This window comes from Callionymus lyra, chromosome 10, assembly GCF_982586985.1.
Source record: "Callionymus lyra chromosome 10, fCalLyr1.hap1.1, whole genome shotgun sequence".
In the NCBI taxonomy this organism is placed as follows: domain Eukaryota; kingdom Metazoa; phylum Chordata; class Actinopteri; order Syngnathiformes; family Callionymidae; genus Callionymus; species Callionymus lyra.
This window is the reverse complement of record NC_141827.1, coordinates 13273217-13289075: the sequence shown is the minus strand read 5'-3', so window position 1 is coordinate 13289075 and position 15859 is coordinate 13273217. Positions and strand designations below refer to the sequence as shown.

The 15859-nt window shown below is 38.8% G+C and overlaps 1 protein-coding gene across 2 annotated transcripts in view; it reads right to left on the bottom strand.

Moving 5' to 3' along the window:
* Positions 1-15859, bottom strand: part of LOC148070421 (disco-interacting protein 2 homolog B-A-like) — a 34096-nt gene that overhangs the window by 16498 nt on the left and 1739 nt on the right. For both annotated transcript variants that reach the window (XM_087801362.1, XM_087801363.1), the window contains exons 2-11: positions 7397-7468; positions 6575-6727; positions 4054-4179; positions 3662-3991; positions 1956-2102; positions 1357-1476; positions 1047-1244; positions 831-922; positions 244-354; positions 45-168 (exon numbers count right to left, since the gene is read on the bottom strand). In XM_087801362.1, coding sequence (XP_087657488.1) covers positions 45-168; positions 244-354; positions 831-922; positions 1047-1244; positions 1357-1476; positions 1956-2102; positions 3662-3991; positions 4054-4179; positions 6575-6727; positions 7397-7468 — 1473 coding nt within the window. The remainder of the gene's footprint in view (positions 1-44; positions 169-243; positions 355-830; positions 923-1046; positions 1245-1356; positions 1477-1955; positions 2103-3661; positions 3992-4053; positions 4180-6574; positions 6728-7396; positions 7469-15859) is intronic.

The following is a 15859-nucleotide window of genomic DNA, read 5'->3' as shown; positions in this document are numbered from 1 at the left end:
TCGAATCAAACACATGACGGTTAAAAAGAGGAACGACTTCTGACCTTTGAACTGCATGATTTCCCCAGTGGGTGTTTTGGGAAGCCCCTTCAGACAAATCTCACTGGTCAGAGCCAGACCCACACCGCAGCTGCCCAGTAGAAACCCGACCTGGCTGATACCAGCATCCTGGAAAAAACACACAGGAAACGAACGTCAAGAGGTTGTTTTAGAACAGGTTGATTGAAGCGCTGGTTTCTTCACCTTGCGCGAGAGCGGCACCTCTATAGGCACAGGTATGACTTCGGCCAGTAGGCAGCCATAGAAGGCCACCCAGAACATCCCAGGGTCACTGTTGGGGTACACCAGCGCCACCTGCAAATACAACTTAAGTTACTCTGCACAGACACAAACCATTAATCCAACCATTAAAAAACTAATTGTTAACGATCAAATAAACTAATTCTGCTCATTTTAGTTCAGATTTCCTATTTAAAAGACATTTCATTTCTGCCATGAACTGTCCTTTTTTTTTTTATAACATATTGATGTTTCTCCTTTCTTATAACAAGAGGTTTAACCTTTTTTTAAGTGATATTGGTGTCCAGGTACTTTAGAAACGACTGGTGCTTAAATCTTTTTAGCCAAATAAAAGTGATATTCAGATATGTTGTGTTTGAGACTGTGTTAACTTATTCATGTATTCTGTAAATATATATTATTAAAAACAATATAATTACATTTTTAAAAACACATTCAATGTACTTAAGTAAGTTTATATGAAGCACTGAAATCAGAATCGTTTTTTTGCTCTGGTTACTACAGCTACTATAGGTCCGTCTCAGACTCACCCTGTCCCCGGGTTTAAGGATCTGCTCGTTCTTCATGCCCAGTCTGTTGAGCAGCGTGAACGCTAGCTTCACACTTCGGCTCCACAGCTTCCCTGAAATCAGGTCAGAAGCGTCTTTTGAGGAAACATCTACTTATGATGATGTTGTCAACAGCAGGTCATGACCCCCGATGAGACACTTATGTGACCGCAGTCCACTTCCCTTTCGCTGGCTCACCGTATGTTAGCGTGTAGAGCGGTTTCCCGGTGATGTCCAGAGCTGTGAGGGCGGGACTTTTCCCCTGCGTGGCTCCCCAGCGAGCCAGGGCGGCCTGCAGGGCCGGCGGCCAGTTACTGACCACCCCCAGAGGCTCGCCCTTCACCGGGATGATCTGACGGCCTTCTGGTTTGGGCGTGTTGGGATCCGGCTGGGGAACTGAAGTAGAGTTTTTCCATTAGAAAATAAGTAAAATAAACATTATTCCTGTCAATCCAATGTCTTGGACACTCCATACAAACAATGACCATTTAAAAAAAACCTCTACAACCTTCTACGATTTCCTCTGCGTCATCAGTGAAGAACTCGCTGAGCTCGGGTCTCTTGGGTCTTTTCAAGGTGTTGAGCAGTTGTTGGATCTTGGTGGACACCCTGCTGTTGACCGGCACCCCTGGAAGTGGGATCAGAACACAGTCACACACACGTTGATCTGGACTGTCGACACTTGTTGTAAACCACCTCAGTATGCTGCTTTCATCACAAAATACGTTTATCATTCCATCAGCCTTGACTTTTTTCAATAAAGGGATGAGAAGCAGCATACGAGGGTAAAGACAAGGAGAACGAGGAGAGAATCGGGGTGAAGGTTCTTTTCAATCAGGGTTACACGTGAGGAGTCTTTGCGTGGATTCCTATCAAAGATAGTTGACAAACTGGGAGAACAGAGTAGACAATAGTGTAGATTGAGATGTTTCCTTACTCTGGGTATTAGCTCTTCCTATAAACAAGTGAGAGGATGAAGAGAAGACCGAAAAACAGAAGAGAGAAGTTCAGACTGAATTGTATCAGAGCACTTCAAGAAGAGCACATTTTTTTCCTCCAATGTAACTGGTATAGATGATTTTTTTTTAAAATTTTGGATCAGTTTACCGTCTGCAGTCTCCATCATGCTGGAGCGGCTCTGGCCCCGGCTCATTCCCCGGACCACCGCGTTGGAGGGCAGGTCCACCCGCGGGGCTCTGGACGTCGGAGCCACAGCTGTAACATCTGGAGGCGGAGCGTTGTTCTCAGGTGGAGCTGCGGGAATTAAAAATGAATTTAAATGTATCAACAGCTACGACTTGGACCTCTGACAACTCCAGACAGAGCCGTCAACATGTTTGAGTGTAGATGAGGACAGAGACGACTTTAACGGTCTGGAGCGTTGGTGGCCATCAAAGTATACCACATACACAATAACACAACGTACAGGTGTTGGCAGTGAGTGAGCTCGGACACACCACAGCGCTCCAGACGTCGATGCAAATGTCGACCTGATGTCTGAGCGCGTGGAGGAGCAAACACAGCAGGTCATTGTCCAGACACTACAGTACATGGAAAGAATGTGGGCATGCTGACGGCATGTCATTGAACTACAGAATCATCAGTGTCTACACTTGGGTTATTTTATTCTATTTTTAACTTAAAACATGACATCACTTAATTCATTCATATGGCAATAGAAATTTTGTGCATTAAAATAATTTTATATTAAAAAAAATTGTATACACAGAAGTCTATTTATCACATATTAGATGCTTCTCATCACATAAAATGAACCTTCATGAACTATCTTAGCAAACATTTCAAAAGTATGTTATAATTTTCATTGTTCCTGAATTGATCTGAAAAATCAATTTGCAAAAGTCAAAAAATATAAACAGTACAGTATATATATTCAATTATATATGTTGGTCCGAAAGTCATGTAAGGATCTATTGACCTCTTCTATATTGATGTATGAGACAGTTATTCATGTTTCTATTCATACTTTCTCAATGTCTAATGTCTTGAGTATTAAACTGTGTCTTCTGTGAATACATTTTCTTTTTATTTACGATTGATGAATTTAAATATGATCAATTACTCAAATAACCACTGTAGCTCTGTTGTTCATGTCCGTACATTTAAATCTCTCTGTCTGAAAGACATGTGTTAACGTACTGTATGTGACCACCTGAGACAAAATTAAAATATACTATAAAACTGGCCATTTCAAACTGTTTAAACTATACTATTACTAGTTCAACCCTACATATGTTTTCCTAAATATCTTTTTTCTCTGCCTTTCTTTCTTTTATTTGTCCTTTTTACGGGTTTTGGTTTTATACTATTAGTGCATTTTTATGATATTCTTTAAATAAAATGTATATAAAATTAAATACTACACAATTCATTATCCTGGGTCTCATTGTCATTTCTTTACCATGTATTTTTTAACATATATTTTTCTGAAGATCTTTGTTTGAATATCTTATTTGTCTTTTATTTTTCCTTTTTTGGGGGTTTTTGTTTTATACTTTTCGAGGTGGTTATATGTTGTTTTTCGATAAATGTTAATAAAATAATAATACATTAAATTAATAAAATAATGGCATAATAACACCTGTTTCAGAATCCTAAACTACAATGACTATTAATGCAATCAAATTAAAACCTAAGCTTATTTTCGAATTACCTTTTATTTGTTTATTTATGATATACAATTCTTTATTTATTCCTTCCTTCTTGTGGCTCGAGGGCCCCTTCTAACAGCGACTGTATATAATGTGGCCCCCGAATAAATATAAAGGCCCACCCCCTGATCGGAGCCTTACCAATCCGACTGTGCGCCATCATGTCAGTGACAGCAGCTGTACGTGGCGACTCCTGGTGATGTGGTTGGGGCTGGTACTGCGGCTGGTACTGGGGCTTGTACTGAGGCTGGTACTGTGGTTTGTACTGCGGCTGTGGTTGACTTTGCGGCTGAGGTTTGGGTTCCCCGTGAGACAGGGTGGACGAGGCCGAGGACGACGTGGACGAGCCCTGGACGGAGCGATTGATCCAGGACTCTGGACTCTGCAGGTTGTGATTGGTCATCGGTGGCTGTGCGACGACGGACGACTGTCGGCGAAGGTTACTGTCGTCGTCGGAGCCCGACGAAGAGTCTGAAGGAGAAGGACCGTCTTTATATACCCGTATGTTCCACTGTCGAACAGATGGGATGTACCTGGTGGTGTCCTGGTCTCGATGGGAGACGGCACATGGGTGGAGCGCCGCTTGGTTGGCATGGGCAACGCCATCTTCTCCTCCTTATGTTTAGCCAGAGCAGCTTGTACGGCTTCGGAATGGATGTCTGAGCGAGGACATGACAAATCGTTGGCATTACTTATGAATGAACATGCTCTCTTTGAGCGTGTTGTTAGCAACAATTTTGCTTAAACATTTAACCCTTGTGTTATATTCAGTATACAGTAATAGTAGTGACAATTTCCTCTCGATCATGTAAGACCATAAACATAAAACAATGGAGTGAATATACAGTATATTGGTTTTTAATCAAATTAAGAAACCTTCATGGAGCACATAATCGTTTTAAAAACATTTTTTTGAGAGGTTTGAGAGTCTAAGGACAATAACATCAGGCAGACCTTCTATTTCATATCTATAGATAAAAGGTTTTATACGGTGAGTGTTAAACTGAGAATTAGAAATGAAAATTGGAAACATTTGTGGTTATACTGCATATATTATCGTTTTTCTTATGTGTCCAAGCTCTTCATCCAGACATTAAGTGTATAACCTAAGCAACAACAATCAATCTTCAAACAGCTCCTCTTCTGTCTGAGATTAATGCAGTGTATTGTTTTAATAGAGGTAAGATGCTTTTTAACAATTAAAGCGATACTAAAAATAGAACTCAATTAAAATCAAGCAAATTTAAACCGACCCACACCAGCGATATAAAGGACATTCTTCCACCCTTGATGACTCCCACGAGCACTCACTATAGATGTTTACGGCCAACATACTAAAGAACATGCAGCAAAAAACGCACACACTGACAAATCAAATCCATTAACTCGTGAGACAACGCGTTGTCGACATCATCACCACCTAAATAACCCATCACGCTTCATTACGCGGCAACAGTGGGCTGCATAATTACACGACTGCGCGACAGATTCCTCCGGAATAAATCATCGTCTGTCACATGTCGTCCGCTCAGACACTCCAACAGATTCCTCTCCACATGTTAAGGGGGAAGAAGGCCTGAAGACTCCGGCAAAGACGCAACAAAATGCAGAATGTATGTTAGTGTTAATGTTAATATTAACGATTGAGTTAACCCTTCAAAACAACTGCTTGTGTTTTCATGATAAATGATAGGAATCACCAGAAGTGGTGAGACCTACTGACAGTTTTACTTTTGTCAAACACGAAACTCAACATTTGTGTACGATAAAGTGAAGCACCTCTGGAAGTGCTGCCCACTGACCCGTAGATGTTTCTCACAGAGAAAGCCATGCGCTCGCAGCTGAGGCTCAGTAGTCAAACAAGCAACAACTCCAGCACCGAGCCGAGCAGACATGCAAATAAACAACCATGTAGTTCGACGTTCAGCTCCTGTTCATCCGTCTACATAACACAGGGACTTGACGCTCAACTAAAATAAAACACCTGAACTAAAGAATAATATATTTTGTGAAGCACTTGCTTCCTTCAATTCAGACTTAAGGGCAAAGCTTTCCACCAATTCAGACGATCCATTGTTCCAGTCGGGTTTTTTTCCGCCTCTCCCAAACTCAGGCCTGAATGACTTCTTAGGTAAAACACAATACATTTGATTGTAGTCACCCATGTATAATGAGACTTCTTTAAGCATCATTTAAGCACTTTTTATTTATTTTTTTTACCTAGAAGCTTTAAGTTGAGGTGAAAGTTTGATACGGAAGACACTTTTGAAAGATGCATGTGAGGATGTTGCTACTTACGTCTTTTTCATGAATTAAATGTACAATATAAGTTATACCAAAGCACCACAATTATCCTAAGTATTCGCCTTTTTGCTACCGTTATCCAGCTGCTAACAGCCGACATCAGATTGAGCTCCAGCAGTTTTTATGTGGTTTCTTTTGTTTAGTTACGTTCTATACGTCATTAGTTTGTATTTTTTTTTCATTCAAAGCCAAACAAACGAATGATTAATATTTTGACGGTGCAAACCCTCACAATTTGATATGACATATTTGACAACAAACTATGTTTCATAACATTATAAAGGAAAACTAGTAGGCATTAATAAAATGTTTGATTGATAATGTTTCTTAAGGTTAAAAACATCTGTTTTTCTTATGGAGTATAATCTTCAACTTACAAAAGTTTCAAGGACATTTGGTCCAAAATTCAGTACATGATTCGAGATTTTCATAGTATTTACTGATGAAAAATACAGAACATGTGCGAGTGATTTGACTGTATGAAACATTGTGAGAGATATTCAGGAAAAGGTGTGGTGAGGTCTGGAGGGAAGGCACTTTGAATCACAACGAGCAGAAACATTCCACTCGCTCTCTGTTCTCATTTATCCTGACCCACTACATTCTCTTTTTCATAACTTCACCACTCAAGGCCTGCAAGTGACATCGCTCTGCTTCGTAAAAAAAAAACCTTCAATAGTCCCCAAGGAAGGAAGGCCGACACAAAAGGGTTTAACCGACAAGAGGTGTGTTTTCTGTGAGAGTTTGAACCTGATCTGTAACGGTCGTCTCTGGTTCCTCCGTTGCGATGTGTTTTGCGGGAGCGTCGCTCCCGGTATCTGGATGAGCTGGACGGGGGCGGAGCGTGACTGGAGGATGAACTGGGAGCTGGAGGCAGCACATCTTTCTTAGGAGGTGGTTCTACTGTGGACGACACAGACGGTGACATTTAGGCTAATGTTTTCAATTTTTATCTGCAACCATCTATGATGAAAAACATTTAGGCTTGCAGCAGAATTAGCTTGAATATAGTTTATATCCGCATTTCCCGGCAGGTCAAAATCAAAACATCAAGCCACATATACAACACTTTGTATTCAGGCTGTTGCTCCTAAGCTTTGGAACAATCTTCCTCTCTCTTTGCACTTGATGGATCTACTGACTCCTTTAAGAAACATCTTAAGACGTTTTTATTTGTTCAGGCTTTTCCTTGATTTTCTGGAACTCCTGTTGTGTTATCAGTTTTATCTTGACCTTTATAGTATATACTTTATTGAATATTGTTTTGATTGTTTAAGCGCTTTGTGACCCTGGTCTGGAAAAGCGCTATATAAATAAAAATTACTTACTTACTTACTTACAATTGATATTAAGTACTGAACTATAATTTTTAAATTGTTATTCAGATGCATTTTATTCAGTTTATAGATTTAAATGTTATACTGTTTACTTGTACTGGTGTGGCATTACAGTAAATAAATTCCACATCAGTACAGTCAAAGCTAAGCTAGCTAAATAAAGGTGAGACTTCATCTGATGCAGTTGGAATGTGTAAACAAGTTTACACCTTTTACAAATTTACTTTGAACCTACCCGGAGCATGGATGATGAAGGGAGCCAAGAGTTTGGTCCTTTTCTTCTCATAACCCTTCTGCGTGATGTCACCTAAACAACAGAGAGGACAGACATGTTTTTAAATCGGCTGGTCAAATATGGTAGAGGGAAATGAAGAATACAAGTCACTTCAAAATGAATGTACAACTCATTTCCAAAAAATAAAATAGAGACAAAAAACAGGTAAGAAAACTTGATTAAAAAGGCTCAGTGTTTGACATTTCAATAAGGGTGAGGCTTAGACGAAGGCTTGAAAAGGTCCTGAGGTCATGTGACTCAAATGTTCCTGCTCCTCCACTGTCTCCCACTGACATCCCATCTGCATCTCTCTACACCCCAGCAAACCTCGGATGAGCTTAAAGAGCTCACTGTCAATCCAGGAGATTCGCTGACACAGCAAAACCCTTGTGAGGGCAAATCTGACAGATTTCTTTTTTTTTTTAGAGAGAAAAACGTCACTTTTCAGTGACAGTTTCACATTTTGACGAGTCAGTAGGTCGAGTGTTCAAAGACATAGACAAAGAATAAAGTCATGTTTTCTGATTGTAACACTATTTGTTTGATACTAGGGCTAAAAAATCATCTTATTTTCAGTGTAACAGTTTAAAAAGCGAGGTGTCGGGGGGGGTTATTTTCGGCTTCCTATACGGCCGTTTTCGTGACAAAGGTCGACGACCAGAGACACACGACATGCGAGTATGTTCATGTTTGGCCGGCTGACAGCTTAAGAATCCAACAGCCTCGGGGGGATTTTCTGAGGGGAAAAAATGGAAGAAAAGCAAACAGTTCCATAAGTAATGCATGAACGATACAGTTGGCCTTGCTCAGTCACATGATTTATTTTTAGCTCATGTGAACAGGCAGTTTCACTGCGGAAAAAGAAGAGGCCAACGGAGTAAGCATTGGGGGGAGGGGCTGCTATAGCATCAAATGAAACGCACAATAATTACTCTTCCATCCGGGTGATGAGAGAATCATCTGTTTTTTGAAATACATCGTAATGGAGAAGCTCTACCGTAGGTAGGAGACGCTGAGACCCTGACTAGTCAAACCACTTTCTCACACTAGCCTTGTCACATCAAATAAAAAACTTCAGCATCTAACACAGCTCACACGTCTTTCCGCCGGACGACTGTTGGGGAAACAAAAAAAGATAAAAAAGCAACATCTTCTCCTGACCCCCGCACACACTGGATCACATGAGATTGTTTGAATTGCAGCGAGTCTTTCCTTCCACCCCACAGGCACTCCTTCTGAATAGTAATCAGCCGCCAACCCCTTTCTTTTCACTGCCTTTTCTTCTCACATCTCAACCCAACACACTCTCACTCCCTTTCCCCAGGAAAATCTCTTCGACACCAGGTGGTTGAAACAGATCCGAACATATGTTTGAACATCTCAGCTCATCACGGTGTATCCAGATGTTTCCTTGAAACGATCTACTTGCTAAAAGAACAACATTTAAGATGAAATTAATAAAGATTATGTAATGTTTACACCATCGCTAACATGAAGAATTAATGCATTGAACTACAATTATATCACTGTTTTCTTGATAATAACAACTTGTAGTCAATCGCTTTGACAATGTACTAACAAAACAAGTGTATTTCTTGTTAGATTTTACTATCTGTTAGTCACGTAATAACATGTTTGCAATAAGCTTTCTAAAATCTAAAGAACACCGTGACTCTTTGATTCAGCAGAAAACCCCAGATTTATACTTTCCCAGCATGAGGGTTCAGGGTAATAATGCGAGGAAACGAGTAGAAAAGAAATAGAAGGACGGAGAGAAAAGGGGAGGGCGAGCCCAGGGAACAATACAAAGGTTAAACTTGAGAAGTGCAGCGAGTAAAGCGGGGGAACGATTGCTCGAGTCGGCAGCTACTCAAAAAGTAGTTAACTTTACATTCAAAATTGAATTATTTATCTTTTATTTTAGCTCATTTATTAGTCTGAAAGCAAGATATATATAAGTGTTATCTGACTTTTTTAGTTTGTTTCACAAGTCTTGCACCAACAAGTTGAAACTCTCTGAGGTGCAACTGCTATTTTACTTAAAATTAGTTCACTTTACATTCAAAATTGGATTATTTATCATTTATTTTAGCTCATTTATTAGCCTGAAAGCAAGATATATATATAAGTGTTATCTGACTTTTTTAGTTTGTTTCACAAGTCTGGCGTCAACAAGTTGAAACTCTCTGAGGTGCAACTGCTATTTTACTTAAAATTAGTTCACTTTACATTCAAAATTGGATTATTTATATTTTATTTTAACTCATTTATTGGCCTGAAAGCAAGATATATACATATAAGTGTTATCTGACTTTTTTAGTTTGTTTCACAAGTCTTGCACCAACAAGTTGAAACTCTCTGAGGTGCAACTGCTATTTTACTTAAAATGAGTTCACTTTACATTCAAAATTGGATTATTTATCATTTTAGCTCATTTATTAGCCTGAAAGCAAGATATATATATAAGTGTTATCTGACTTTTTTAGTTTGTTTCACAAGTCTTGCACCAACAAGTTGAAACTCTCTGAGGTGCAACTGCTATTTTACTTAAAATTTGTTCACTTTACATTCAAAATTGGATTATTTATCTTTTATTTTAACTCATTTATTAGCCTGAAAGCAAGATATATATATAAGTGTTATCTGACTTTTTTAGTTTGTTTCACAAGTCTGGCGCCAACAAGTTGAAACTCTCTGAGGTGCAGCTGCTATTTTACTTAAAATTAGTTCACTTTACATTCAAAATTGGATTATTTATCATTTATTTTAGCTCATTTATTAGCCTGAAAGCAAGATATATATATAAGTGTTATCTGACTTTTTTAGTTTGTTTCACAAGTCTGGCGCCAACAAGTTGAAACTCTCTGAGGTGCAGCTGCTATTTTACTTAAAATTAGTTCACTTTACATTCAAAATTGGATTATTTATCATTTATTTTAGCTCATTTATTAGCCTGAAAGCAAGATATATATAAGAGTTATCTGACTTTTTTAGTTTGTTTCACAAGTCTTGCGCCAACAAGTTGAAACTCTATGAGGTGCAACTGCTATTTTACTTAAAATTAGTTAACTTTACATTCAAAATTGGATTATTTATCATTTATTTTAGCTCATTTATTAGCCTGAAAGCAAGATATATATAAGTGTTATCTGACTTTTTTAGTTTGTTTCCCGAGTCTTGCCCCAACAAGTTGAAACTCTCTGAGGTGCAACTGCTATTTTACTTAAAATTAGTTCACTTTACATTCAAAATTGGATTATTTATCTTTTATTTTAGCACATTTATTAGCCTGAAAGCAAGATATATATAAGTGTTATCTGACTTTTTTAGTTTGTTTCACAAGTCTTGCACCAACAAGTTGAAACTCTCTGAGGTGCAACTGCTATTTACATTCAAAATTGGATGATTTATCATTTAGTTTAGCTCATTTATTAGCCTGAAAACAAGATATTCAGTTTTCTAACTGACCCACAACTTCTTGCTGATCCCATTTTCAACTACTGACACTTTATACTTTTGAAAAAAGGATTATAGTGACAGAAGTTGAGAGGACTGATGAACTAATATAGTTTTGCTAAGAAACTTATGAGTCACCAGTTGTAAAGTCAAATGTCAATAAGCCAACTTGACATGTATCGACCCGGAACATCCATGAGCCTGCACTCAAATATGAAGGGCCCCATAAAACAATCTGTGCTTAAGATGACAACAAGAAAGACAAGATTGGCCTGCATTACGCAAACTTTAAGTATGACTGTATACTCCTCAGTAATACTGTTGGTTATTCACACACAAAAGCACACACATCGATCACCACCTTCAACTTTAACACACTCTTGTCTCACTATTCTGAATAATCCTGACGACATGCAAACATTCTCCGAGGTCCCCGGCATTTGTTGTACTGGGCGTGACCCACTCAGGTAACAGACTGAGTCATGTTTCCCAGCACACACTTGTGAAACCCTGTGACGGCACTACAAGTACACAACGCCCTCGCGCACACAGGCGCACAAGCAGTGACTTGCTGTAATTAGACAGGAAACAAGCAGGTTAACCGTCATGAATGAGTTCTCGCTCACATGGACGAATGTGGGAGCGACCAAAGCGTCTGATGAAGATTCAGTTCTAAACTGAAACTTACATTTTACTGAAGATGGAAATGTGTATAGACCTCACCAACTTTCATATACAATGATGAGAACAGATAAAAAAAAGTAAGTTTGTCTTAAACTCTCCAAGGTGCAACTGCTTGTGGCTTTTATACATCTATAAGAAAGTTTGTCACGCGGCCATTTTGTAAAATGTTCATTATCTGCTAGCATTGTCGTTGATTTCAAATTCCTCTTGAATATTATCAACTTTCCGTCCGAGCTTGGTTCACAGACAAAGACATCACTTATGATTTCGTTCTTCATCTGTTGAGTTAGAAATAACTGACAAGGCAAAGCATCAATGTTATTAAAGTATTTTTACCATGTATCTTGATGATGACTCACATATAACACATACAATTACAAGTAAGTAAGTCAGTAAAGTAAAGGTTATTTGTTAATACCTTTCTAGACCAGGGTCACGAAGCGCTTTAACAATAACAATCAATATACAGTTAAAATACATGCTTTAAAAGGCCAAGACACATAAGACAAACACAGGAGTCCCAGAAAATCAGGGGAAAACCTGCACGAATAAAAATGTCTTAAGATGTTTTCTTGTCAGTAGATCATCAAACACAGAGGGAGAGGAAGATCGTTTCAAAGCTTAGGAGCAACAGTCTGGAAGGATTTCTCTCCTCTGGTCCGGAAGTGTGTTCAGGAACCATCAGTAGATTCTGATCCACAGACCTCAGAGCCCGAGCTGGGGTGTAAGGCTGGATCAGATCACTGATGTAAGGAGGAGCCTGACCATGAATAGATCTGAAAGTTAGAACCAGAATTTTCCAATTGATCCTGAAAGAAACTGGCTGATTAAAATAGCCTAAACAAAGATACAAACGCATGGATTATAAGATCCAGATCGTGTTGTGACATTATTTTCCTAAGTTTAGAGATTTTTCTCAGTTGATGTTGTTTATTGCAGAATCAATGTATCACTTCTTGATACTAAACGTGTAGACCAAATGGAACATTAAACTATATAGTTTTGACTAAATATAATTTAGACTGTGATCTACTATCATAAATGTGGCAGGTTTTTTCCTGTTGTTATCATGATTAATCATGACTTTCTCACAGAAGCAGCCAGAACGAGTACGTGGATTCACACATGACTGACAGGCCTTAGAGTCGGAAACTAACTCAGTCTCCATGAGAATATTTGGTCTCTGTCTGTAGACCTGCAGAATGTAGCAAATATTTTATCAAAGGCCGTTCGTCAAAACATTCATAAATCAAAGTCTCTATCAGATATAACTCACAGGTTCAAGACAGGAAGTAGAACCAGGCTTTAGATTTGGTTTGCGTTCTCCTGCAAACCATTTAAGGAAATGTTGACTCTTCGTGACACGGTAATGTTTTTGATAGCCGAGCAACATGATAAAAAAGTGTTTGACATGTGCTACTGTTCATGTGGCTCTGACATATGGTGGCTCTTATTTGAAGGGGGTTTATTGAAGATAGGAAAAGAGGGCATTTTTTGGGGGGGGATGGGTAAATGTGGGCACTAGATGGATCTCTGCTTCTAAAGACTTGAAAGTACCAGAGTGCATGTTTCATGGGTCATAACTGTAATATAAAGGGAGGCCACACACCATTAACAATTAATAGGTGTAGGATGTGGCATTTCTGACATCATGGACGGAATAGAAGAGTTCCCTCTTGTGAGCGCTCTCCCATCGCAGTGGGTGGAACAAACAGTTTGCTTTGTGTATTAACACCGACAACGATCAAACGCAAGAGAGACAGTAGACGACAGATCACGACACATCCTGAACTGAACTTCATTACATGATCAAGCTGCAGCAGTGTGGAGGTGTGTGCATTATTCAGAGGAGCTTCGGTGCATTTCCCTTCTTGGGTTTATTTGAGTGAGCCACAATTCTACTTATAGTGGGTTATGTAAGATTTCTGAACAAAAAAAAAACACAATCACTGCTGCGTTGTTGCTGTGTGTTGTGCCGGGAGGCCTCGGAGCGCTGGCTGGGGATCAGAAAAACAACTTTCCTTGCAGCTGCTAATGAGCTTTTAATGGATAAATCAGTTTCCGCTGCGTCCTGGTCAGCGGCGGAGACGTGCAAACAGACACACATCGGCACGATGCTTCGACTCAGACACACACCGTCTGAGAATTCACAGAGGAACTAAAATGACCCAGGAAGTAGCTTTAGTAGTAGCACAGCTTTCGTCCACATTGACCGTCAATTTTTCTAGTTTACTATACTATACTACTAAAACGCCTACTATCACTTAAAAGCTAATATAGTCATCAAAATACCGTCCTTCTCATTGAAGTTGTTTCTTATATACTGACTTGAACGGTATCTAACTTTGAGGCACATTAACTTAAATTTGTGACACCTCAAATTACGACTCACTCGATTTGCTGATTCAACATTTAGATGAATGCCATTCTAGCCCATTGAATCGCATTCATTTTCATCATTTATTTGTCAAGTATTGCTCCAAAAAGAGAACGTGAAGCAATCATAGGACAAGTGCCAAAGTTCTGCAGTCAGACTCCACTAGTCTTGATCCACAGCAACTTTACTGAAATACACGAGGTCCGAAAAAAAACATAATTTCCCCATTTAATCTCCACTAAATGACAAAAACTTTCATTTATTTTGTTTTGCTCAAATAACACTTGCAGCATCTGTGTACAGAAATAAACATATAGTAAGTAAGTAAGTAATTTTTATTTGTATAGCGCTTTTCCAGACCAGGGTCACAAAGCGCTTAAACAAAAAAAACAATACTCAATAAAGAATATACTTAAAAATAAAACTGATAACACAACATGACATTATTTTGTGTTACTAAGAATACTTTTGCTTTTGTGTTATCCTTCAAACTGCTTATTTGAAAAATGATCAATATTGCACATTAAATCTTTCTGTAAAAAGACAATAACCATGACAACGACAAGTTAATAGGCAAATGCTTTAACGTTAAAATGAAAATAAATGTCAGTTGATGATCGAGATTATATTTCACACTTTGTGTGCATTTAATCTGCGAATGATGTCGTAATCAATACCTTATAATGTTATGTTTATAAACGTATTAAAGAGAAGCAAATGCAGGCCCAGATGAGCACGGCGGCGGTGCAGTTGTGTGGGCTGCAGAGATCTCCAGCAGCAGCACTAGACCAGTATGACTGGCAGGCTCAGAGAGCCAGGCTATTGCCCCCTGATGCTCTGTGACCTAGATTGAGAGACAGGCAGGGCAGTAATCTCTCGTCTCGCTCTCTCTCCCCCTCTCAGGACGGAGCAGGCCCAGAACCTGCTTCCAGCATTAGCATGCTAACATGCTAACATGCTACATGAAGATGAAAGTGGATATTAAACCATGTGTTTAGTTTTCAGTTCAGAATAAAGCGGTTCTTTAAAAAAATAAAAAAGGTTCTCTGTGCGTTAAAGAAATTTTAGATATCCCAGAGAGAAAGAAAGTATATTTAAGAAATGTAAAATCCTAAACATTAGTGGGACTACAATCCTGTAAAAAGAGTAAACAGTTGTGTATATTTAGGTTAGGTAGAACTTTATTGATCCCTCAGGAGGTCTCCTTCGGGAAATTGTTTTGTTTTTTTTCCAATTAGACACAGCAGATTTAGGCTCGATTCGGATTCTCAGTTTGAACTACCACTACCACTACACTACCCCTAGCACTACCACTTCGCCACCCGGTAGGCCCTTCGCATCACCCTTCAGATTTGGGCACGGCCTTTAGTCCTGTGTGTATCATGTGACTAACAAATATTTTTGTCGGTACAATGTCATTGCTATTGAAGTAGCAACTGAAGTGTTATTATTTAAGAAACGTGGAAAATGTTTATCTATCAGTTCTTCAATGAAACCATTATGAGTTGTTTTTGTCATCGTCTTTGTATGTCTCCGAATAAATGAATCTTTCGTTGTACCAGACGTTCAAATCCACAAGACGATACGATGATTTTTTTACATGACTGTGCGACTTTAAATCAGGTCAGATCTTTGAATAACATCGTCAACCATTCCTCTCTTTAACCCACTGAACGTGGTGTCACCCTGAACTCCTCAGTTCCACATATAATTCAGTCACGTTAAAAAAGAAAGAACAAAAACAAAACAATAAGAATATGAGACAATCAAAGTAAAACATTAGAATGACCAAATAAAACCCATGAGAACCAATTATTACGCTGCGTTACTAGATCTCTTTAAGCAAAACACGAAGTGACAAAAAAAATAATTATTGCTATTACATTGAAACCCAATTCATGTTGATT